The sequence below is a fragment of the Podarcis cretensis genome, assembly GCF_951804945.1.
Source record: "Podarcis cretensis genome assembly, chromosome: 4".
In the NCBI taxonomy this organism is placed as follows: Eukaryota; Metazoa; Chordata; class Lepidosauria; order Squamata; family Lacertidae; genus Podarcis; species Podarcis cretensis.
This window is the reverse complement of record NC_137173.1, coordinates 79,047,724-79,073,589: the sequence shown is the minus strand read 5'-3', so window position 1 is coordinate 79,073,589 and position 25,866 is coordinate 79,047,724. Positions and strand designations below refer to the sequence as shown.

General features: G+C 43.2%; 1 protein-coding gene across 10 annotated transcripts in view; it reads left to right on the top strand.

Annotated features, from left to right (window-relative positions):
* The window catches only part of ST6GAL2 (ST6 beta-galactoside alpha-2,6-sialyltransferase 2), an 81,980-nt gene that overhangs the window by 12,428 nt on the left and 43,686 nt on the right, over nt 1-25,866 (top strand). For 4 of the 10 annotated variants that reach the window (XM_079972739.1, XM_079972737.1, XM_079972731.1 and 1 more), the window contains one exon: nt 20,411-20,504. The exons of 3 other annotated variants lie outside the window; for them this stretch is intronic. In XM_079972739.1, coding sequence (XP_079828865.1) covers nt 20,432-20,504 — 73 coding nt within the window. In that variant the 5' untranslated portion in view covers nt 20,411-20,431. Of the gene's footprint in view, nt 1-9,897; nt 10,021-10,074; nt 10,265-20,404; nt 20,505-21,819; nt 21,905-25,866 lie in introns of those variants that run through there. 3 more of the 10 variants (XM_079972738.1, XM_079972744.1, XM_079972740.1) reach the window with 3 other exon arrangements.

Below are 25,866 nucleotides of genomic sequence, written 5' to 3'. Positions count from 1 at the left end.
TCTCCCCCCCCCCACATGTCAAAGTACAGTGGTACCTCGGGTTAAGAACTTAATTCGTTCCAGAGGTCCGTTCTTAGCCTGAAAATGTTCTTAACCTGAAACACCACTTTAGCTAATGGGGCCTCCCGCTGCCGCCACGCCACCGCTGTGTGATTTCTGTTCTCATCCTGAAGCAAAGTTCTTAACCCGAGGTACTATTTCTGGGTTAGCGGAGTCTGTAACCTGAAGCGTCTGTAACCCGAGGTACCACTGTAGGCCTAAACAAACATAGAGTCATAGAATTGTAGAGTTGGAAGGCATCCAGTCCAACCCCCTGCAGTACAGAAACCACAACTAAAGGATCCAAGACAAATGACTATCCAACCTCTGCTTAAAAACTTCCAAAGAAGGAGAGTCCACCCCCTTCTGGGGGACTCCATTCCACTGTCGAACAGTTCTTACTGTCATAAAGTTCTTCCTGGTGTTTAGTCGGAGTCTCTCCTTTCTTGTAACTTGAATCCATTGGTTCAGGTCTTACCCTCCAGAGCAGGAGAAAACAAGTTTGTTCCCGCTCCTGTGTGTCAGGTCATTAGATATTTGAAGATGACTGTCATATCTCCTCTCAGTCTCCTCTTTTCTAGACACAGATAACTAAGTCATGCTTCTCAATAGGTTTGCTGAAATGCAATGGTTTTCATCAGGCATCTAAAACAATATGGTGTGGGTACCTGCCTTGGGGCAGTAAGTTCCAGAGCACAGTAGCTGCCCCACTAAAGGAACGACTCATCAGGAGTTAGCTGGCAAATAAGGTCCCTAACCCATTCTGATTGTTACCTCCACCATCTTCAGGATGGTACACAATGGGAGGAGGGCTCAATGAAGGGTTGTGACTTGCCTACAGTACAGTGGCTGGTCCAGCAGCAAGAAATTAGGGGGTGGCTCTTCCAGCTTACTGCCCTCCTGACCCTTCTCCTTCCCCAGCGGTTATGGTGTATTGTCAGCCGGTTGTGTGAAGTGGGCAGAGAGGAAATGGATAACAAGCTCTTGTGGGGAAAGGGCTGGTATCTGCTGGTCTTCAACCAATGGGAAATGTGGAATGTGTGGCTGGATTGGATGACATGAACCTTGGTGCCCAATTAAGGGAGACAGCTGTGTGAGGTCCCAGATGTGTGTTCCCCCATCAGCTCTTTCTTCCCGTGTTCTGTGGCTAAGTCAGCCCCCTGCCTACTGCGTCTGTGCTGTTCCACTGATCTACAGCTCTCCGTAGACCTCCTTGAGTAGCAGGCTTTGTGGTCAGGGGCGTGATAGTCATGGGAGACTATCAAGCCCCCCTCCCCCAATCATGAGCTCTTCTTTCTGTGGCTGTGTGGTTAAAAATGATCAACTGAGTTGATGGGAGTTGTGGGAGTTGTGGTTTCTATTCTTGCTGACTCACCCCCTTTCTATCTATAATTATTGTTGCTCACCAGGCACTGTCTCCATAGAAGGACTTTAGTTTGTGGTTGCCTGTCCGTTTCTTTGGTGTGAGATTCAAGTTCATCCTTCTCATTTTTCTGCTCTTTTCCGTTCGTTAGGTCTTGGAGCTACTTCCTGCTTATGCACTTCCTGTTGTAGCTTCCTCCTTGTGGTCCTTTCCCCTCTCCGTGGCAAATGCATAAATACCAACATAGGCATTGTGCATGCAGTGTTATTTGCATGGCTTGCTTGGAATGTTTAGTTTTGCAGGAGGAGTTTCTCTGGAGGGCTTGTTGTCCATGTTTTCTTCATGCAGATTTCATTATACCCACAGAACTGAGCTATGGAACTGGTGGACTTTTTCTGGACCGGATTGACACCATTTCCCCTTCAACCATGTCTATTTTATTGGCAGAAGAGTTGCTCTTTTGGTACCTGTGTCCTGGGTATATCTGAGAATTTGAACCCCTGCCTAAAGCAGCCATAGTTCGATCTGAAAAAAATATAAATATTTAGGTTACAAAACTATAAAAATAAAGAAAAATTAAGTTTGCAAAACAATCATTACCATGTGGTTAGGGTAGATCAACGTGTCAGTGTCCACTTAGCCCCAGTGTAAATATGACATACTATATCAGCAAAAGTCAGAAATTGAAAGATAACTATATCACATGCACGAAAATTGATTTCAGATTTGAAATCAGCTTTGAAAGAACATATAAGAACAGTTGAAAAATCTCATGCAACAGAAAATGAAGGAAAAAAAATTGTTCCCCAGTATACTCTGTATCCCAAGGGAATACATTTTTTTTGCATACCTCCAACTGTACATAGATATACATGTCATTTTCAATGCTATACATATCTTGTTCAATGCTGTATAAGTCACTTACATTTATATTCATACTGTATTGTACTACTTCGGCTATGTTTAATAAAATATTGAATTATTGCATTGTGAAAAAGAAAGATTATGGTGAAAAGTGAAAAACACGAATTGCAAAAAAATGAGCTTACAGAACAAAACCAACTTCAGATATGAAATCAGCACGTCAAAATTAGGTTAGAACAACTGCAGGTGTCAATGCAACAAAATTTTTGTTTCCCAGTGTTACTGCATCAGGTGTGGTCTGCGGCCCTTTCTAACCATTAAACTACTAAGAATTTGCAACTGTGCTGGAAGAGGTAGCGGAGCTTCATGCTCCGGGGGGCGGAGAGCAGGCGGCAGGGCTGGTGCGCATCCCAGGGGTGTGATGCGTTGCCCACAGGGACGTGGCGCAGGTCCTGGGGGCGTGGCACCCAGTGCGGGCGGGGGGGGCAGCTGCAGTGGCACCCCACTGGGATCACGCTGCCAGGGAAGGTGCACTCCCCCCGCACTCCCCTTCGTCCACCAGTGGGTTCACCCTCACAGCCTGGTTTTGTCTTGCATATGAGAGAGGAATTGTATGGGTTAAGTGATGTTGTCATAGTGTTTATGCTGTCACTGCATGTAAATTGGTAGTTTTCATGAGAGCCAGTGTGGTGTAGTGGTTAAGAGCAGTGGACTCGTAATCTGGTGAAACGGGTTCGCGTCCCTGCTCCTCCACATGTAGCTGCTGGGTGACCTTGGGCTAGTCACACTTCTCTGAAGTCTCTCAGCCGCACTCACCTCACAGAGTGTTCGTTGTGGGGGAGAAAGGGAAAGGAGATTGTTAGCTTCTTTGAGACTCCTTTGGGTAGTGATAAAGCGGGATATCAAATCCAAACTCCTCCTCCTCTTCATGCCATGTGGAGGCAACTTGACTGGTGGATGGTGGAATGGTTACAGGGGTGCCCAAACTTGTTTCAAAGAGGGTCAGATTTGATGAAGTGAACGTACATGAGGGCCAGCCAAAGTTGAGCTTTTTTTACAATTTCACCCCAAAGGTATTGAGGTTGCTTTTTTTACAATTTTGCCCCAGGACATATACTGCCATGGGAGCCAGATTAAATCGACTGGTGTGGGCTGGATTAGGCCCCCAAAATGGACTTTGGACATGTCTGGGTTACAGTCTCTGCATGGGAGTAGCCATCTCTGTTGCTGCATTTCCTCTTTTCCCAGCCCTGTTCTTGTGCTTTTATCATTGCTGCTTGGGAATGCATAGGAATGCAGCTTGCTACACCAGTGTAAGCTATAGCAAAGTGGCTAGGACAAAAGGGAGAAGTCCTGGCTTCCAGGCATCCTTCAGATCCCCCTAGTGACTATCTGCAATGAATTCCTATGCCCTTGTTACAGAAGTTTCCTTGGAACAACCAAATGACGGGATAACTGGAGAATTGAAAATTGCTTTAATTCTGGATAGTGCCTCTTAGAGGGCTATAGAAACATTGTTCTCCCAGGAGCTATGGGATAGGTAAGAACATAAGGGAATTTGATTCTGAGCTATTGCCATACAGGGCTGTGTGGATAATGGAGGGCTGAACTCCGAGATAAGCAAATTGTTCTATTCCCAGACACACTGTAGTGGCGTACTTTAAATGCAGAAATACATACACAGTATTTAAGCCCTGCAAATAAAACATCTCTGACAAATGCATGATTAGCTAAGCCAAGAGATGAGGAAAAGGCTTTGTACAGACTATTCTCTTGAGTAAATAATCTGAATTTTATGGGTTTTGTAGGTTTGAGGCATAACTTTAATGTTATTTAAATGTAAGGATTTCTTGAGTGTGGTCAGCTATAATAGCGTATTGATTTTTGAAGATGCAGCGAGTAATTGCAGACACTTGGAAGCTTGTTCTCCTTTTGATGCACTCTTGTAACTTCCATCAGTGTGGCAGTCATGCATGCATGCATTTGAAAAGAACAGGCTCCTTTGTGGTCGAGCCATTTTTTCACTGTAGATACTTATTTGCAGAAACCGAGGCATAAATCCAAGTTAAAATGGAGCCTTGGATTTTCTATCAGCTGATACTGCATGCAAATTGTAAATGACTCACAATGTTAATCACCCACAATAACCACAAATAAAAGGAGAAACTACATATTTTCAATAAAGTAATTCCCCTTCATATCGTATGCTCCCTGGTGGGGGTGGGGAATAAGTTAGAATTAATAGAATCAGAGTATGTGGTAATCCCTTTTCAATGGTCGCACCCAAGCACTGTTGCCCTGCAGTCGCTAACGATTAATTTCACTGGGACTTGGCTTGGAATTCTGGTGTAAGATCCTCTACCTTGAATGGAGAGTCTCTGTTAACAGTTGGGCAAGGGTACATTTCTTTGCTTTCATTTTTTTTGTGTAGCTATTGAGCTTGGAGGTTGCTACGTGAAATTTTGAGACACTTGGACCCTGCCTGAACACCATTTTTTTCTATCACATAGAAGGTTAAGCATTTTGCTTGCCATTTTGTCACAAGCCATTTCCCCGCTCTTAAGTTACAGCAGCATGCAATAAGGCTTAAGTCCTGCACCTTTGCGGAAGTAGTAGTCCTTCTCTATTCTGCCTTGGTCAGATCACACCTGGAGTACTGGACACCACAATTTAAGAAGGATTTTGACAAGCTGGGGCTTGTGCAGAGGAGGAATACCAAGATAATCAAAGGTCTGGGAACCAAGCCTTATGAGGAATGGTTGAGGGGGTTGAGTACGTTTAGCCTGGAGAAGAAGAGACTGAGAGGAGATATGATAGCCATCTTTAAATATCTAACAGTCTGTCACATGGAAGATAGAGAAAGCTTGTTTTTTTCCTGCTCTGGAGGGTAGAACGTGAACCAGTAGATTCAAGTTACAAGAAAGGAGATTCCAACCAAACATCAGGAAGAACTTTCTGACAGTAAGAGCTATTCAACAATGGAAAAGACTCCCTTGGGAGACTGTAAACTCTCCTTCATTGGAGCTTTTTGAGCAGAAGTTGGACGGCCATGTGTCATGGATGCTTCAGGTGAGATTCCTGCATTACAGGGGGACGAACAAATGGTCCTCAGGGTCCCTTCCAACCATATAATTCTATGATTTCATAACTGATGACCAACATAGATCAAATAAGTTGCATGGAGGAAGAGAACGGGTGGCCATCCAGATATAGTTGGACTTCAATCTCCCATCAGCTCCAGTGGTCAGGGATGATGGGAATTCTAGTCTAGCAACATTTGGAGGGCCACAATTTATGTACCCATGAGCTAATATCAGGGGTGGCCCGGGATTTTCTGCCACTGTAGGCACCAACCCCAGTTAACTCTTCCTGGAAGATCTGGGCCCCCTCCCTGACCACACTGTCAACACCCACGCTGCTGCCGGCCCCACCTCTGCAACTTTGCCTGTGGCTACACCTGCACTGTCGCCTTGATGCATCGGCAAGAGTGAGGGCAAGGCCACTGTGGCAGCAGTGGCAAGTGCAAAGTTGGTAGTGGTGCAGTGGTGGAGGAGAGGGTCAGGTCTGCCACCTGAGGCAAATTGCTTTGCCTTGTCTCAAGGAAGCACAGAAGGAATTCCAAGTGACTGTCTTGTACTGTTTCTGGGGACAGAAGTACTGTTTCTGGGGGACAGGAGGCGGGCAGGTGTGGAGGATCAGGAAAACTCGCAGAACAGTGCACATGGTGGAGACAGGGAGATCGTTAATTCAAGCAAGCAGAAACGATTGCACCTGACAGAACAATCATAATAGCATCACCTTGAATTCCTCCCATTGTTTTAACAATAATTGCTACTCTCGCTCAGTAATTTCAGTATAGCCATTTCAAATATCAATGAATTTATGTTTTAACATCCTAAAACTATAGTGAACTCATTTTTTGACTACCTAGCCTGATGTAGTGAGAGGAGTACCATCTATGCACAAAAGGGGAGGTGTCAGCAGACTTGTGGAAGCTTCAAAGTTTGCAGAAGTCGTCGTCTCCTACCCACAAAAAAGCATTTAGAAAAATTCCATAAGGAGGGGGAAAACCCTAATCAGCTGATGAGCGTGGCTACAGAATGATACGGATCTGTTGAGAAGGGTTTGGGAATGAAAACCGGAAGACACAGGGAACCCTGAACAGGAGCACAAACTCAGTGCAACATTTTTGGGTCACACACGCCTAACTAGTTCTTTCTGATAGAAAACTTCGGTAATGGCAAAAATAATAATAATTATGCATTATGTAAGGTTTAAGGAATATAATTGTAGACACAATACTTTTATGTTAAGATGGAATAAATTTCTGGCTTGTCCTAGGCTATGTGGAATACCTTTGAGTGTTAATTATGTATTTACGGTGTTTTGAGGGAGCTTATCTGTATTAAGTTTTCTCTTTCTGTTGTTGTTACCGTTGTCGATATGGAATGGAAGTTTGAGTACTGAATAAATAAAAGATTTTTTTAAAAAGGGGGGGGGAGGGAGGAAATAATAGCAGCAAACACAGATACAGAGAACCAAGGGGATTATAGCCAAAACATAGCAATGAGAAAAAGGAGCGAGAGTATCAGCATGCTCAAGGGGAAATCAAGGTTTGCAAAACCAAAAAATAAAAAAGCAACCCATTGAGGCCTGAGATTGTTCCAATACCTAAGGAGTATAGAGTGGCAAACTGAAAGCAGATTGGGAGGAGTAGAGGAGTGGAACATACTTTCTTGGATGGGATGGATGGAACCCTGAACAGAGGTTCTTCTTAGTACCATGCCACTAGACCACAAGAGGAGGCTGGGCCTTTTATCTCTGCACAAGCCACAGCTGTGGGTTTGCTTTTCTCCCCAATAAGGAGAGAAACATGGAATTGCAGGGATCTCTGCTGAGGTAACTCTTTGTTCCTTCATACTCTAAAAGGATCAAGCCTTCATGGTTTGATTGCTTCATGATGGAATGGAACATTCTCTCAAGAATGAAGCATGTCTTCAGTTTAAAATTTGCTGTTGTTGGTGTTGAGGAGTCTTAAGCTATTAGAAACTTGGTCCAGCGTGGTTTCAGATTGGACGGGGGACCACGTGTTGAGATTCCTGCATTGCAGGGGTTTGGAATAGATTTCCCTTGGGGTTCCTTCCAACCCTACGATTCTATGATTCTGTGATAGTGTTTCTGATTTGGGACGGACTTCTTCTGTTCCAAACCCTTCACAATTTTTTTTTAATTTGGCCATTTGATTTTGCTTCATTCTTGCATGGGGGCTGGCGCAAGGTTTCTTTGTTCAGTGGTTGTTTTACGGTTCTTTTAGAGCAAGGGGTTAGTGTCAAGGACACCACTTATTCAGCCTGCCTTGGGTAACGCAGGTTTAGTTTGGCAGCTGGTAGCAGATAGATACATTTGGAACTAGAATGGGAAAACCAAAAAGGGGCAGAGTAGCAGGGAAATTGTAGGAAAGGAGGATATTGGGCAAGAAAAATGTGGTCTTCAGGAAAGGTGTGGCAGCCGGCCAAGATTCCACGGCACGACACAAATTGTGTTACTTGGCTTTCTCAAACTCAGATAACTTTACTACAAGCAAATTCTAAGCTCCCAGGGGGTGCCTGCAGAGGTTCTTTTTGTAAAACCCCTATTTATGGGGAAGAGAGACACCTGATTACAAAAAAAAAGTATTGCTAAACTGTTGGTTTTGGGGTTGTTTTTTTAACCTGGGAGGGAGGAATGGAAAACTAAAGTCCACTAAAACCCCCAGGGGCTACTTCATTATTTCAAGACTAACTAGTGCTTCCCAGAAATTTTTAATATTACAAGCTGATGGCTCAAGTTTATTCATTTGGCTCCGATCATTGTAAGATCCCACTTCTCCAGAGCGGAGTTTTTCTCCTGCCTCTTAAGCATGGGGGTGTTGCAGATTTATGAAATTGTGAGTATTTGGTGGAAGTGAAGTTACTGAGCTTGCAATATGTCTGTAAAATATTACTGAGGGGGAAAAGGAGGCATAAGAGCTCAGTCTAAATGGCCTGAGAACTAAATATTCATGGAACTGTTAAGTTGTACAAGCAGCTTTTACCACACTGGCGCTAGTTTTTCCACTGTGCAAAAATGTCAACAAGTGGTGTTGGCAATGTGTTGGGACTGATATTCCGCACGTAATTCAATTTCAATTAACGAGCACCCTCAAATTAGTCAGAGGCACTAGCTTTTGCCAAGATAACATGAAAGTAAGTTTTAATTTTCCAAGCCAAGCCATTTTGAAATTACAAGAAGCCAAAGGAAATTAGGAATATATCCAAGAGCAGTAGAACACCTCGGGGGGGGGGGCAGGGGGAGGACGCATTTATCTTCAGAATGCCCAATCTAGTATGTCTCGGATTCAATAAGTGAACAAACCCTCAAACTCTATTATAAGAAAAGGTGATGTCTGTAAGTTGGCATTATGTGAAGTTTGCTCTGCTGAAAATATGTATATGTTGTGCTTTTGCTAATGTTTCTTCCCCCACCCTACCCCGGCAGAAATCATTTATGAATTTTCTACTACAGAGGATTTTAAAATTATTTATTTTTTTATTTATTTGGGTAATTTTATTTACTTACTTTAGGAGTTTCTAGCCTATCCTTCAGATATATTTTTTTCTTGGATGGCTTATTCAATAATAATAATAATAATAATAATAATAATATGCAGAGGGGGGAAAATAGACATATAAAAAACTAAAGCAGCAGTGACAACACATTGTGCCAACATGAGAGATAAAGCTCCAACTTGAAGTCTGGATGGACGGGGAGGATGACTCCCAGTAGGTACCAAGTGAGTTTACCTGGAAAGTTTATCACGAGTTTATCATGACATCATAAGAAGGTCTGATGGCTTATTGCCACTCACCATCACTGTGACAGCGGAGGAAACCTGAAGAAAGTCTTGCAGCAATAATCTTGGGAGTATTAGCAGATGGACTTGCCTTTTCAGACTCTCTATATTCCAGGACACACTCTGTATGTGAACTTGTCTTCCACATAACTCTGAGTTCTTGGAATTGGTCTAGAACATACATTCGGTTTATAATAAGATTCTGGGCAGCTCAGTAGTGCCTTGCCAGTGCTCTATATGCCACAGACAAGGTGCTTTAGATGTAGCCATCACGTCATAATTGAAGGTAAAAAGGTAAAGGACCCCTGGGCAGTTAAGTCCAGTCAAAGGCAACTATGGGGTGCCGCGCTCATCTCACTTTTCAGGCCAAGGGAGCTGGTGTTTGTCCACTGGCATCTTTCTGGGTCATGTGGCCAGCATGGCAAAACCACTTCTGGTGCAACGGGACACTGTGATGAGTGCCAGAGTGCACGGAAACACTGTACCTTTCTGCCGCAGTGGTACCTATTTATCTACTTGCGCTGGTATGCTTTCGAACTGCTAGGTTGGCAGGAGCTGGGACAAAGGAATGGGAGCTCACCCTGCCAGGTGGATTCAAACTGCGGACCTAACGATCGGCAAGCCCAATAGGCTCTGTGGTTTAGACCACAGCGCCACCTGTGTCCCCTCTGTAATTGAGGACAGTGGGCCAGCTGCCTTTCAAGGAAACCATTGTGACCTCATTGAGGAATCCTTGATAAGCTTCCACAGAACCCATTTCTGTACCACTTTGAAAGCCACTGGAGTAAAGTAGGAGGGGACTGTTCAAAATGCAACAGACTAAAGATGTTGCAAATGTTGGAAAGGGGATATCGAAAACGCAGCTATATTTTTACAATATATGGTACGAAGCAGCTCTAAGTAGGTAGTATTTCTGGAGTTTAAGAGACTGAGACTGCAATTCTTTATTCACTTATCTGGCATGAATATACATTGAACTCAATGAGGCTTACTTCTGAATAGACATGCATAGGATTACGTTGCCGGAATTAAAAAGGAGAAGAGGACGATTATGCTTTGCCTTCAGAAAAAGTGGGAAACAGCCTACTTCCTTCAGCAACTTTCTGAGCTACAAACAAGGTAGACAGGTAAATAATTTCTCAAAATAGAGAAATGTGGGGAGATTCCACTTCCTGTATCATGCCAGGTAGTTGGAATGTGCATTCTCTGCAATAACTACCCTTTGGAGCCAGGCCAATGTTAATAATCTGGGGCTTCTGTCAGCTGTTCTGGTCCTATCACTTGCTTTTGATGAGCCAAAATTCCATTTATCCCTGAGCGTTCATCATGCTGACTAGTGATGATGAGAGTTGGGATTCCGCAATTGGTGGGCACTAAGCTAGTTACCCCCTGCAGTATTCGTTATAAAAACAAAAGTAGTTAAAGAGGTTTTTCCTAACAGCAACAAGTATTTGAGGTAATGTTGTTGTTGTTGTTGTTGTTGTTGTTGTTGTTGTTGTTGTTGTTATTATTATTATTATTATTATTATTATTATTATTATTACTATTTTATTTATACCCCTGCCATCTGAGTTGCCCCAGCCACTCTGGGTGGCTTCCAAGATATATAAAAACGTAATAAAATATCAAACATTAAAAACTTCCCAATACAGTGCTGCCTTCAGATGTCTTCTAAAAGTTGTGTCATTCATTATCTCCTTGACATCTGATGGGAGAGCGCTCCACAGGGAAGGCGCCACTGCCGAGTAGGTCTTCTTGCCTAGTTATAATAATAATTATTTATTATTTATACCCTGCCCATCTGGCTGGGTTTCCCCAGCCATTCTGGGTGACTCCCAACAGAATATTAAAAGCACAATAAAACGTCAAACATTAAAAACTTCCCTAAACAGGGCTACCTTCAGATGTCTTCAAAAAGCCAGACAGTTGTTTATTTCCTTGACATCTGATGGGAGGGCGTTCCACATGGCAGGAGCCACTACCGAGAAGGCCCTCTGCTTGGTTCCCTGCAACCTCACTTCTTGCAGTGAGGGAACTGCCAGAAGGCCCTCGGAGCTGGACATCCATATCTGGGCTGAACAATGGGGGTGGAGACGCTCCTTTAGGTATACAGAGCCGAGGCCGTTTTAGGGCTTTAAAGGTCAGCACCAACACTTTGAATTGTGCTCTGAAATGTAATAAATTTAGTACTACTGCTCCTGGGATAGAACATACACGACGCCTCTTTACTACACTCCCCTTGGTGCTCCACAATTGCACATTTGTCACCTACGCTGGCTGGTTTCTTCAAAGCAGACATTGACACTCGATTTCTGATTCTTGTCTGCCAAACAGAGCTTGTAATCATGTCTTCCTCCACCCCCTTCTCTTTGAAATGCAATACTTTTCTAATCAAAAGACTTGTTCACTTTTCTTCTTTAATCTCTCTGGCTGAGAGACAAGAGGAGGCATTTGAAATACGCTCAAAACACGCAAACAAATAACACTTCATGACTGATTGGCTTAAAGACCTTGACAATTGCTGTGACTCCCCCCCCCCCCGCAACATCCTTTTTTAAAAAAAGAAAGAAAAAGATAATGCAATTTGAAGCCAGAACTTAAGAAAGTGCATTAACGCTAGAAACTATTTGGATGGCATAATTTAGTCCTGGAGTGCATGAAGTAGAAATTAAAGGAGAGTGTACTTTTGAGCATGTGAGGTGTTTCAGACACAGGTCTTCCTAGCCCTACTTGGAAATGCTGAGGAAATGCGACCTTATGCATTAAAAGCGGGTGCACTACTGTGAACACCTTTTTCTGTTATTCACAGGAGCTTGAACTTCAGCAGTTATCACTTGGGTAGTGATGGGAAAACTCCTCTAAGTCTGTTCCAGAATTAATGTGGGGTTGGGGATGATTGTTGGTGTTTAGTCGTTTAGTCGTGTCTGACTCTTCATGACCCCATGGACCAGAGCACGCCAGGCACTTCTGTCTTCCACTGCCTCCCGCAGTTTGGTCAAACTCATGCTGGTAGCTTCGAGAACACTGTCCAACCATCTCATCCTCTGTCATCCCCTTCTCCTTGTGCCCTCAATCTTCCCCAAGATTAAGATACTGCTACTCTCTTGGCCGTGGTCCAGCAGCCCACCCATCCCATCAGATGTCTATATGCAGGGAGAAGGCTCAAACTGTGGTCAGAGGAGTTCAGAGTCATTCACACCATTATGCCCTGAATGATACCTGTGATGGTTCTAGGGGTTGCTCGTGCGTAAACCGGCGTCACACCTGGCTGGGTTGCCTGAGTGAGCTTTTCTGTCCGGACAGCCACTCACCCGTGACTGTCTCAATCGCTGGCAGAATCCGTCAGTGGGCGTTTCTTGAACTTCTTCCAGCAAAGAAGCTCTTTGACGCCTAGTCTCCGCCTACTCTCCCTGCGTGGAAGCCTTCTGTGCAAGGAGGGTGTGGGCAGCGGAGGACCCTTACTCTCCCCGCTGGTCCCCAGCGAGGAGTCATGGGACCGCCTCGCCGATTCCCCCATCTGCCCCCCTTCTCCACTGGTGCTATGCTGATTCCCTTCCCCAGAAGATGGGCTGCCTCTTCCCATCCCGGGACGCTCTCTGGAATCCCTCTGGAGCCCGCTCTCTCCCTCTGGCCCTGATGGCAGTTCCCTGACAATACCATTTCGTGTTTGAAGGGGTCTAGAGGCCTAGTGGAAAGCCTATTTTAGGATGTACTACGTGGTCTAAATGCCTCTAAAACAAAAACAAGTGTGAGATCACGGTGGCCATTTTGGGTGCTGCAATCTTGCACGGTGGGCTCTCGCTTTTTTGGGGGCCATGATCTCTTGTGGCACCCCAAAACACACCTCCCCAAAAAGCGCTTTTTCAGGATGAGGGTGAGGCCTGGGTCACATGACTTGGCTGGGAGTGCGTCCCTGTTTTGGGTCTGAAAAGTTTGGACAGTGTGGAGAAAACCAGATACCAAAATGAGCCCCAAATACCCTCAAGTGACCTGCCTGGGTGTTAAAATTGTCAGATGATGCCCTGTTTGCAGTACAGTCATACTTCGGAAGTCAAACGGAATCCATTCTGGAAGTCTGTTTGACTTCCAAAACGTTTGGAAACCAAGGCGCGGCTTCCGATTGGCTGCAGGGAGCTCCTGCAGCCAATCGGAAGCAGCAAAACATGTGTCGGACATTCGGGTTCCAAAGTGTGTTTGCAAACTGGAACACTCACTTCTGGGTTTGCGGCGTTCAGGAGCCAAAACCTTTTGACTCGTAAGGCATTCGACTTCTGAGGTATTACTGTACTACCATTCTACGTGGTCCAAAGGGTTGTGGTAGCTCATGAGAGGTCCTTCTCTGTGGTTGTGACCTTTCCTGCAAGGCGTATTTTACCCCACCATTGTATGCTTTTTGGCAAGTGGTAAAGACAAACCTGTACTCAGGCCTTTGGATATCTATCCTTCTGCATTACTCTTCTGGACTTGTGCTTTGTTAACTCTGTTATTGGTTAGTTTTGTGGGTTTATTTTATGTATTTAATGATAATTTGTATATAATTTTTGTAACCCACCATGGGATTATTTAGGGAATTGGGGGCGCTATATATACAAATAATAAATCAGTAATAAAATGGTTTTCAGAGCTCCAATTCATGAAAACAACAACACTTATATTAGGTAGAAGTAAGCACTGTTTGTTTGCCTCAAGTTGTATGTTAGGGATATTCTTTGAGTCATCTAGAATCACAGGTTGGCCACCAAACAAATAATAACATATCATGCCTAAAAGAACTGGGGGGCAGGATAAGAATTGCAACGTGATCAGTGTCTCTCCTTTCTGTAAAAGCTGGGATATTTCATCATCCTCTAAGTGCTTTGATCCACACCAAGCCTAGCAAGCAAAAGGTTGTTTTTTGGTGCTTGTAAGTGTGCAATTTGCTCTTCTATTTCTATTAAATATGGATGGCTAACCCTGAGTTTTTTTTTTTTTTTTAATTAATATTTATTAAAGATTTTCAAATATAACAAAAAAAGAAGAACATCCAAATTTAAAGCCTTATTTTCAATATCATCTTTCCAGGACTTCCCCCTCCCCACCCCCTCTTGTATTCCAATTCTTTCAAATAGATTCAGCAAATTCTTACCCCAAATTTTAAAATTATTATCATTAACCCAATTTAAAAAATATTTCCCCATCCCCTAAAATCGACCTGTTCCCTTCCACGAGTTCCCCTCTTTAATATAAGATACAGATTAACATAAAAAAATTTAAAAAAAGAATAAAATATAATTTAACACCCTTTGGATTCCAAATTTCCCTCCCCCCTTTCCCGGTTGTGTTCCCAATGTCCATCAATATCTACTGTCTCCTGGAGCTCCCACATCTAAGCCATAGTACTTCACCAGTCCGCTTTGCCGTCTTTTTAATAGTCTTTACCGTCTTTTAATCATCTTTAATTTCAAATGTCCAATCTTGGAAGGGGTCTATCTTCCAACTTTGTCCAGTTCTTGTTTTTCTTGTTATTCTTGTTGTTCTCTCTTCTCCTCTTTTTTTTTCCCCCCTGCTCTCCTGCACAAATGTTCTAATTCCAAAAAGCTTGTAATTCCTCTACAGAGGCTTTGTTATTCAGGAACAAAACATTACGTCAAGTCCCTTCCATTCTTCAATAGATAAATCTATTGTCTCCTTTAGTGTGTAGACCTCTGTAGACAAAATAGTGTTCCATTTCTGCAGTTTCCCAGGAGATAAAATGTCCGATTCAAATTCCATGCCAGCGATACTTGTAATAACCCACAGCTCCTCTAGAGGGATTATAGTAACTCAGTTTCATTCCCGATCTCACCCACCAGTCAAAGTAACTTATTATTCCTTGTTTTAAACAGTTTGTATCCAATTTATAACAAATGTAACCAGCAAAGTCCTCGTAACAAAGTTCTCTTTTTGTTCTTTAGTTTTGGCAGCTCCTTTGACAGCTGTCAAAACCTCTATTTCTCCTCTCCAGGCGCTCTCACGGATCGCTCCCGGGGTTTCCGGGGGGGGGTTGTATTTTAATTCACATTCCACTCTTCTCCTCCAGCCCAGCTTATAGTTTTCCATTGCGAAATTAATAACTTTATCAAAAAAAAGGTTGCACTCGATCTTAGTTGTCAGGTCCTTTGCTTTAGCTCCTCTACAACAGGGGGGAGGTTGACTTCCTTTTTATTCCTCCCCCGCTCGCTCCGAATTTAAGAAAAAAATTATTCCCCATTTTAATCCAAGTTCCAATTACTCACGGGTTATTCTTTTAAGTCCAGATTTTCAATGGAAGAAGTCAGCGCTCTCCGCCAAATGGCATGCGGCTTCGCTCGGCAGGGGAAGCGGAGGACTCACAGCACCCCCCCCCCCGTCACCCGCTCCGCAGCCTTTAAAAAGGCTCCTTCGCGTGGTCGGGGGGGCGCAAACGGTGCCCACCGAGTCACCATGCCCATGGGTTTCAGCGCCCATGGTTTTTGAGGGTCCCCACGTCGCCGGCGCGGTAGAACCCAGCCCCTGCCGAGCAGACTCCCTCCGGAGCTCGGAGGGAGTCCGCCATTCGGCGATGGCGCCAACCCGGAAGTCCGGCTAACCCTCAGTTTGGGGGCCTGATCTAACCCTCAGAGGTTTCTGCTGTTCCAATCAATAGTGTTCTGTATCCACGATTTCTGTTGCTTGCGCAGTGGTTTGGCATATTGGAGCTGGGAAGCTCACTGCTAATTGCAGACTATCTAGGCTGCAGTCCTGTGCCCATTAATTTGGGAGTAAGGGCCATTGTTGAGTAGACACATACAGGACAGTGTTGTTACTCGCTGTGGTTCAACCCCTCATGCTAGGGAATGTCTGGAGGAGTCAATTTACTGTGTAGGTGGATACATTCGATTGACAAAAGGGTTTCAAATCTGTGAGCTTGTGCAAAACATACTATACATTCAGCCTCATCTGATTTTGTTTACTTTGAGCATCATGTGCAAAGGTTAGTGCAGCCAGCTGCCAATTAATCCCCAACCCACCCACCCACTCGGAAATTAAACTGCATAGAATCAGACCAGGGGATCTAGGATACTCATTGGCACTGAGAGAACTGTAGCTTCAGGAATTGAGCATGGGAGATTAAAGCAGCGACTGTCTGGTGGGTGTATCTGCAGTGCTGGTGCCTGAGAATTCTGGAATGGAAATTGTATTGCATGCTGATGAAAAATGCTGTTCTCAGAAAAGCATACCCTTAGGCATGTTTTGTTTGAAAATATGTCATTATACTGCATGTAATTCCATAACAGTATGGGAACAGTGACATTTACTGTATCTGCAGGCTGCAGCTTGAGTATTTCCTGTGCCTTACCCCCCCCCCTTTTAACAGTAATCAATCATTGCTCATTTCAGAAATTTCAAAGTATGAGCTCAGGAGTCTGTGACACGTGCAGTTAATGGTTCGACATGCACATCTGTCTCAAGCAATAAACTTTAGAAAGTCTTCTGAAAAGTTTTTGCTTATGTATCATCCATCCACTCCAAACATAAAAGTATGTTGCTCAAGACATTTTTTTTAAGGAGCTTAAAAGTAGACAACATGGAAAAACATTTTCCATTGTGAACCGTAATAATGTGATGTTTAAATACTGCATAAATTCATAACAGTTAACCCTTCTTATGTAATCAGGAACTTCTGAAAAATCTATGTCACTGATAGCTCAGTTAATAAATCTTTGAATTGACTTGTAAACATTAAACCAGAAAGCAGAATTGTTACTTTTTAAAAGGTACTGTTACGAACATTTTCTTGGTGCTTAATCAGGACTTCAGCCCTTTATAGCCAACACTTTTAGAATACTGTACCACAATACGAGAGAAATGAAAAACGACGCTTATAATAGTTTTAAATCAATCTCTCTCCCTTTTTCCAGTTCGGTAGTTTTAATCATTCTTCGAGTCATAAAAATGTTAGCTTGGAAGTAAGTTTCATCTGTGGCCAAGTAGCTATGGATTCTAACTTGGTGCTTAAATATCTGGCTGAAATGTATTTTACCTAATAAAAATTATTTGAATCACAATTGGTAACCCAGTCCATTTTTATTTAAGTAGCTGAGGGAAAACTGTACATAAGGATTTAATATCAGCAGGAACAGAATACTGCATGTTTTCCTTCTCACAGTGAAGTTAGAAAGACTCTTCACTGTTTTCTGCTGCTGCTGCTTCTTTGGCGATCACTCGTAGCTGAGTAAGATTGTCTTCCATAAACACGGTTTTAACAGTGAGTCCGTAAGTGATTGTGGGGGCCAATTCTGGATCCGCACATCCTTCCACAGTGGGGACGTTGGTTTCCAGACGGGAGCTGATTATGGTGAGGGTTTGCCAAGTGTGCCTTCCTCTTAGCACGTTTCTCCCTTTCTTCCTGAGTTCAAGTGTCTTCAAAGCCCATGACACCTTTGGTAAAGGCTGTTCTCCAACTGGAGCGCTCGCAGGCCAGTGTTTCCCACTTGTCAGCATTTATACTACATTTTTTTAGATTTGCCTTGAGAGAGTCTTTAAACCTCTTTTGTTGACCATCAGCATTACGCTTTCCATTTTTAAGTTCGGAATAGAGTAGTTGCTTTGGAAAACGATAATCTGGCATCTGCAGATGACCAGTTCAACAAAGTTGATGTTGAAGAAACATTGCTTCAACACTGGTGATCTTTGCTTCTTCTGGTACACTGGCATTAGTTCACCTGTCTTCCTGAGTGATGTGTAAAATTTTTCAGAGACACCATTGATGAAATATTTCGAGGAGTAATACTTTAAATATGAAGTGTGTCTGCATCCTGAAGCTCTGGTTCCCTGGGACATCTCCAGGCTCCCCTGTGACAGCTGCCCCATGGCTCAACCCCGTGTCCTGATAGGTGTTTTGTTAACTTTAATTCTTTGGAATAGTATAAACAAGTCTAGAGACGGAGGGGCAGGACTTACAGGCTGGGATGTTCATTTGCATGTAAAGGGCTCCTTGCCTCCCCTCTTATGTGTCATTAGGTAATTCCTCTTGTTCTCGACTTCAGATATAAACCGTTATAAATTGGGAGTAATGACGATCCACCTCAGAGGCTTGTTGAGAGGGCAAACGCAGAGTAGACGGTAAAGCACCTTTCCAGTTGAAATGCTATATAAAATAAGCAGTAGCATCAGCACTCCAAACACAATAGAGATGATGAAGCTCCTTTCAGTATGAAATGTTATATGAAATTAGATGTAGTCTCTTCAAATGCCAACCAGCAAAATCTTTGTGCTTACTGTAACTTCACCTCTTCCCCATTATGCTCCTTCCTGAATGTTCTTTTCCCTGCATCGCTTTTTTCTTCTTTTCATTTTTCTTCCCCATATTTTTGCCTGCCCCCCTCTTAAATAATACTATGCTTGTACCACTCCCCCCACCCTTCTTTTTCAAAGAGGAAAGGTATGTCAGCCATGGGCCTGGATCAGGCATACATATCTGGGCTAAATAATCTTTTCTCCTTAGCATGCCCAGAAGTCTGAAAAACCCAGTATCTTAAATCACTGTTTGAAGTTAGGTTAGGATCCTGGCTTGTTCCAAACTTGGTAACCATAGCTTCCAGTTTAAATGTGCAAGGAAACTATGGATAATTTTTAAAAATCCCTGGTTTGTCGTAGCATACTGAGCATAGCTGTCAACTTACAGATTTGAAAATAAGGGACCAGCAGCCTTGAAAATAAGGGATCAGCAGCCAAAATAAGGGATTTTCAAAGCACAGGTATGTTCAACTTCTGAGCCCCTCCGAGCCAAAGGCACAAAGCCCAGCCAGCAGCCAAACAAAGCCTCAAGCGGTGGTTCCCACAGCGCAGCAGCCCGGCAAAGGGGATGCAGCAAGGAAAACCACCGTCGCCTCTCTGCTGGGAAGCAATGAGCAAAGGCGAGTCCCCAGGCAACACGGCCGATTTGATCGGCACAAGGCATACAAGCTCCACCCCCCAGTCGTTCTTAGACTCTTCATTGGGTGAGCAACACAGTTGGAGCCTCCCTCCTCCCTGGCCGGCAGGGAGGGAGGGAGAGGAGCTGCTTCCTTTGAAACCCGGGTAATTTAAGGGACATCATCAATAAGGGACAGCAGCGGGAAAAGGCGCTGGGATAAGGGACTTTCCCGCCAAATAAGGGATGGTTGACAGCTATGATACTGAGTGGAGAGATGCAGTGCAAGAATGGCCTACATGAACCATATCTCAGCTTATACGTCAGAGCTGAGCCTTAAAGTGCTTGTACTGAGATCCTCTTCCAAACACCACTAGGTTGGTGGCCTAGGTTGGTGGCCTGGAGCCCCACCTGCAGACAGAGCTACCTTTTGCAGCTTAGCTCCTTGAGGTTTAACTGGCATCCCTTCATTTTAGGAAAGGGGGTGGGGGAAGAAAGTAATCGCCTAGGCACCAGCTCAATAATATCATCATTTCTAGTAACTGAATTGCTGTCTTTCTGAACCCTTACATGTCGGGATTTGTATCCCATCCCAAGAAATTCTTAGACTCAGACATGGAGGGCTCATCCCAAAATTACTTATTTGAATTGAAGGTGTGTTTTAACATAAAAAACCTGAAGATGAAGCATTAGAAATTTGAAGACTGTTAAATGTTGCATTGATTGCATTGGAGACAGACTTTTTATACTATAATAGTATACAAATTGGTGGCGGCGAAGAAAATGATACCAGAAGTGAAGTTGTTTTGTTGTGTATTTTTGGAAGCAACATTGTTAACAAGTTTTACCATCACAAACCCATATATGTGTGTGTGTGTGTGTGTGTGTGTGTACACACACACACACACACATACACACACACACACACACACACACACACACACACACACATATTATTTTGAAAGCTGCTGTTCTCTCAAGGTCTCTGCATGGTATAGGAAGACTCTGACATAAGAGCAGCATGCAGTATGTTAGCAATAGTAATGGGAGATTCAAATTCCTTTGTGGCCATGAGGAAGCTCACTTGCTTAGTTTTGGGTGTTGCTGTCTTTCTGTTTAAGTCTATCTTGTATAGAATTGTTGGGAGGACAAACCAAGAGAAATAAGTTTCAAACTGTTCTGTTTGGATAGAACAGTAATAAAATACAAGGCTAAGTTCATAATCGGGACTTGTGTTTGGGGGATATGGAAGGCAGAGATAAAGTTTTTGAAGGTATTCATTTCAAGTTAAAGTTTGTAGATTATTTCCCTTTCCCACCAACCCCACTTAATCGTTTGCTTTCCCTAGCCTTTGTTCAGCATCCTCTTTTGCTCCTTGTAGAACCACGTGTAGGTGTGCATAATGAAGACTAAAGGCCCTGCAAAGAAAATTGCTTCTTTTGCACAGGTTTCTGAAAGAAAAAGACTGAAAAAAGGTATGTTTCTAGAGAAATGTCTGCTAGAACAACTCTTGACTAAAACCATTGTGAAAATGAGGGAAGAATTGTTATGATTTGAGTGGGCCTCCTCTTTGCGCCATTTCTATGCTCATGATTTATAGACATGCTGCATGGTTGCAAAGAATTCTAACCAGGTAGGAGCCACGACTAAATCCCAGTGGCTTGTGTTAGGCTACATATACAACTGCATCACATGCAGAAGAAAGCCTTCTTGATCAGATGCTGGCTTAAAGTACTAAAATCGCTCAGCCATGTGTGAAACTGTGCCAGAAAAGAGAAAATGTATGCATTAATACTACTTTATTTTCCTTGAGAAGGCCAAATAAAATATCCCAGCTGCTGTTAGTTGGCTTGTCATCAGCAATTTAGCCTTATTATATGTTGTTTTTTGTTTATTAAGTTATACAAAAGAAAACAGTGTTAAAAGTCTTAAGAATTTCAGGTTTTTCATAATGTTTTATGCATCACCAAGCAACAAAACTGATATTTATCTTTAGTTTTGGCAAGCTTCCTCATAGATCAGAGGTGGCAGTAAAAGTTTAAATAAGAATTCAAATCAGAGTTGCTGATTATATGTCTGGTGGCTGTCGCGCAATTGCATTTGGAGTGTCTAGGACCAACAGCGATGGGCTCATGACCTCCTGATTTTCTTGTGGAGTGTTAAGTTGTGGGTGGACATATCAGACGACACAGCAATTCTTCAAACACCTCTTGTTTATTCACAGGCCAGAACAGAACTGAACTGAAGGGTTCAGCCAGCCTGCTTATATAGAGCTCCACTATAACTCAACAGTAACCATTTTCTGTAACTATCCAATCGCTGAACGTTACTTTCTATCCCTTATTTGCATATGTGGACCTAAACTATCTACAGTATCCCCCTGCTGGCCCAGGGTGAGAACTTCAGTACATAACATGGAGTGTTGTTGTTTTTTTAATGACTAGGGTCCGATATGGTTTCTCTTTGTGGAGCTATGCAGTTGTAGCAGCCCTACCAAAAGCATGATATATATATAATCAAAGCTACAGTAGTAAGCATCTGTTTTTCACTGATATATTATTATTTACTTAGTCATCTGAAAGTTCACTAGAGTGCAAGGTCTGAAACATTAACACAACAGACTGTGTGACATAAGCATCACTATTAGATATTAGCGACAATTCTAAATCCTGTATTATTGCAATTGAGATACTAAAGCTTTTATTATAATATTTGTCTGAAGGCACACTAATGCGAGTAAGGCAAAGAGGATTAGAAGAGAATATTAAACTTTGAAATAATATTTTCCAGAATTAACTCCAAAGCAAGTATCTGATTAATCTTATATTGCTTTATGAGCCACCAGGAACCTGTTGAACAGCAGAAGGACTAAAAGGTACAAAGAGAAAAGGAACTGAGCTGATATTTAAAATATTTGGTACAATTTATGTGTACTTAGCAGTTTTATTCTAGAGAATACCAGCGCTAGCAGTGCAGTCCTCTGTATGTTTCTTTGGATGCAAGTCCCCCTGTGTTCAGCGGAGCTAACTATCTAGTATGTGTGCTAGCAATGATGCTTAGATTTCTATAAGGGGGGGGGGGGAATGAGGTGTCTTTGGCCACATGACCCTGAATCTTTGTTCCTTGAGCCTTAGTGGTGAAGTAAGGACACTCTGTTCAAGCACAGTGGGTATGAGCAGTTCCCTGGGAGGGCAGAGGGGGAGAAATCCCAGGGTTGCACCATGTTCAAAATTAAGTTCCACAGAGGAACTTATGGTCTTCAAACAAAAACATCTTGGAGGTGTCGGGCCACAGAGAGGTTAGGAGCCAGGGCTTTTTCGGCTGTGGCTCTGATCTGTTGGAACGCTCTGTCACAAGAGACTAGGGCCCTGCGGGACTTGACATCTTTCTGCAGGGCCTGCAAGACAGAGCTGTTCCACCAGGCCTTTGGCCAGGGCACAGCCTGACTCCCTCCCTCGGCAATCTTCATGGAGCTCTGGCCCAATGGTTGCCAGTGGCTTGATTTGAATTAATTTTATAATGAAATGATTTTAGAATGTTGTATTATTTTACTGTTGTTAGCCGCTCTGAGCCTGGCTTTGGCTGCGGAAGGGCGGGATATAAATAATTTATTATTATTATTATTAAGTTTTCAACCAACCTTTGAAAGTGCAGACTTAAGAAACAGCAGTACTTGACTGTTTAAAATACTGTGAATTCAGGGCATACAAAGTTGAATCAGCATTAACAGGTTAAGATTAATAGGTTAAGGAGGAAGAAGAGTGGTGATGCACAGGTCAAGGTAAGTTTCACTTCCGTTTTTTTCAACCCACGCTCTGTTGTGAGCAAACAAACTTGCGCCACAGCATGGAACCCAAAAACACACGTCTTTCGGTCTGGCGGTTTGGCACAGCCAGAGCATGGGATCCAATATGGGACATCTGAGATGGGGATCAGAAGCTGGGGAGCCTTCTGTCAATCCAGAATGTCCCACTTAAAAAAGGAGCCCCTGGAATATATGCAAGCTCAATCCCTGCCATCTTCAGATCAGGCTGTTAATGAACCCTGGAAAGCTGTTGCCAGCAGTCAGTGTAGACCACAGCTTTCCAAACTTTTTATGCTGGTGACACACATTTTAGACATGCATCATTTAGTGACACAGTAATTCAGTTTTACTAGCAAACCAGACATACTAACCCAGACATAGGCAAACTCTGGCCCTCCAGATGTTTGGGACTACAATTCCCATCATCCATGACCACTGGTCCTATTAGCTAGGGATGATGGGAGTTGTAGTCCCAAACATCTGGAGGGCTGGAGTTTGCCTGTGCCTGAACTAACCCCTTCTTTCCAGCCCCGGGAGGAGCGCGGGGAGTGTTTGCGTGACACAACTACACACTGAAGCCAACACACTAATGTGTCGCGACCCACAGTTTGGAAAGCTCTGGTGTAGACAGTAGCAAGCTGGAGAGAGCAATGGCCTGACTTGCTATACTGCAGCTTCTTATCTTCCGATTCCCATTTTACAGATGGGAAGTAGAGGTTGACAATGACTTGCCCAGTGAGTGCTGTATATATGGCAGATGTGTGTTCCATATCTTAACCCAACTCTCCATCACTGCACCACAGTTGTATTCTGTAAGCAAAAAAATTTATCTTCCATTTAGAAGACTTAGCAGAATTTGTTTGAATTAATGACTAAAACTTTGTAACTGCTGGTATGTAACTTTTGGAATGATGATTTCCAGTGCTCTCGTGGCTGGAAACCTTAGAAATTTTGTCTTGGAAAGCAATTTCGTTTGTTGCTCTCAGCTGCGGTTACCTCTGTTGATGCAGAGTAATGTAGCAAGAGCAAATATTTGTATAGCAAAGAAAAGAAACCTTTATTCTAATCATGCTGAGAGCAGATATAAAATGAGTTATTGCATATGGAGTGTGAAACTTTGTAAGGGGCTATAATATCTTATTTCTAATGGCCACGTCTTGCACCCAGTCACAGAGGTACACATAACTTTCTGAGACCACAGATTTATTTATCCTGTCAAAATGTTTTAAAACTCCTCATTTTTGCTGTTTATTATGTTTCTTTAAATACGGTGTCTGGAGTCAAACACAAAATCCATCCCAAGCTATGCACACTCATTTGTGCAGGTGTGATTAATGCAGTTCGTAAAAACGCTGCTATAGGCCGTTTCTGACGTTGAATGGTTCATTCATTACCAATAACTCCTTCTCCCAGCAGCCATTTCTGGTTGTAATATACCATAGAATACTCCTGCAGTCATGCACAGTTACACATGATGTCAGAGCAGAGGAACGTGCTGCTTTGAGCGGCAGTTTTTCAATTCATCTGCTCCTCTAAATTGAATGAAGTAGGCTGAGAGAAATCAGTTCCATAGGAGATCAGAAAATGGCTTAACAGTTTCTTGCTTGTACTCCCAAATTAATAGTCTCGCTGTGCCAATTCACTTGTGTTGCCTTTCAACAACGGAGTGCTTAATAACACTACTGTTAACATTTCAAATACATGTGGACAAATACCTGATGGGTTGTGTGATAGAGGATTTTCTTTTCTATTGAGAAGTTGGGGTACAGAAGTTGGGGTAAAGGGTTAGACAATAGTTCCTCTCCTGCAGACATATTTACCTGTGGCAGCTTTAGGGCAGATGACACAGTGTCTTAAAGGTACACAGATGGCTTTAATGCCAGTATGAGGAGGAAGAAGCCTCAATGGCGTATATATACCATAATTTACATGCATGCCTGATTCTTATAGCTATTGGATCCTGATATGATTGTGTCTTTCGGTTTTTAAAACAGGAGATTATTTGTTTTGTGGTGGGTTGGCGGTCTGCTTCGGACTCCAAAATTTGGCAAATATCCAGAGACATTTGATCAGTGCAACTTGCAGTGGAATCCTAGGGATGATTGTTGGTTGCAAAATTCAGCATTTGGATTTCAGGAGCCAGGATTCCATGTCGGTAATAATAACTCGTGCAATTTCAAGATTTCATGTTGATGGAACAGTACTTGCCAGAGAACACAAAAGTAGTTTTGTATATATATATATACTCAAATACCACAGAGGTGATTCCCTTGTTGGAAAAGGTTTACTTGGAAAGGAATTCCCTTGAACCTCTTGTACCACAATGATACATTTGCATCACTCCTATTCGTTGCAGCATAACTTTCTGGTGGATTGGTCTCATAGTTTTTTATTTGAAAATTTAGCTCATCTCCTTGGCTAGCAGAACTCTCATGCTCACATGGTGTTGCCTGCTGGCCTGCTTCCTGAAGAAGGGCTGAATCACAGATGCATGTTGAGCACTTGCAGTCCTAACCTCCTGATCTGAGTGCTGGAGGGGATTAGTAATTGACAGAGTCACCGTCAACCTGGTGAGAAAGCTCCTCCTCCACTGTTGAGGCTTTGCCAAGCCATGTGGGGAGATCCCACCTGTGGAAATCTGTGAAGTGGGGTGTGGTGGGTTTCTGCTGGCTTTCGATCTGCTGGATCCATAGCCCCAGGGATGTCCCAAAGGGCCTGATAAAATAAAGCCCACCTTCTGTGCTGGCTTTTAGAACTGGCAGGGCTTCAGATGCTACAGTGGACTCACCACTCTGCTCCCAGACGGGTTAGAATTGCTGTGTTCCTCTCTGATCCTCCAATTACTCACACTGACTCACAGGCTGTGAACTGGCCCCACTTTTTTGGGGGGGGGAGTTTGCGATGATATGAAACCTCTCTGTGGTTTTTGATACATGTAGATCATTACCGGATGATGCGGTCTGCAAGTGATGAATACTTACATGTGAACAGGGATTTTAGAAATGAAATAGTTTTGTACCCATTCCCCCTGA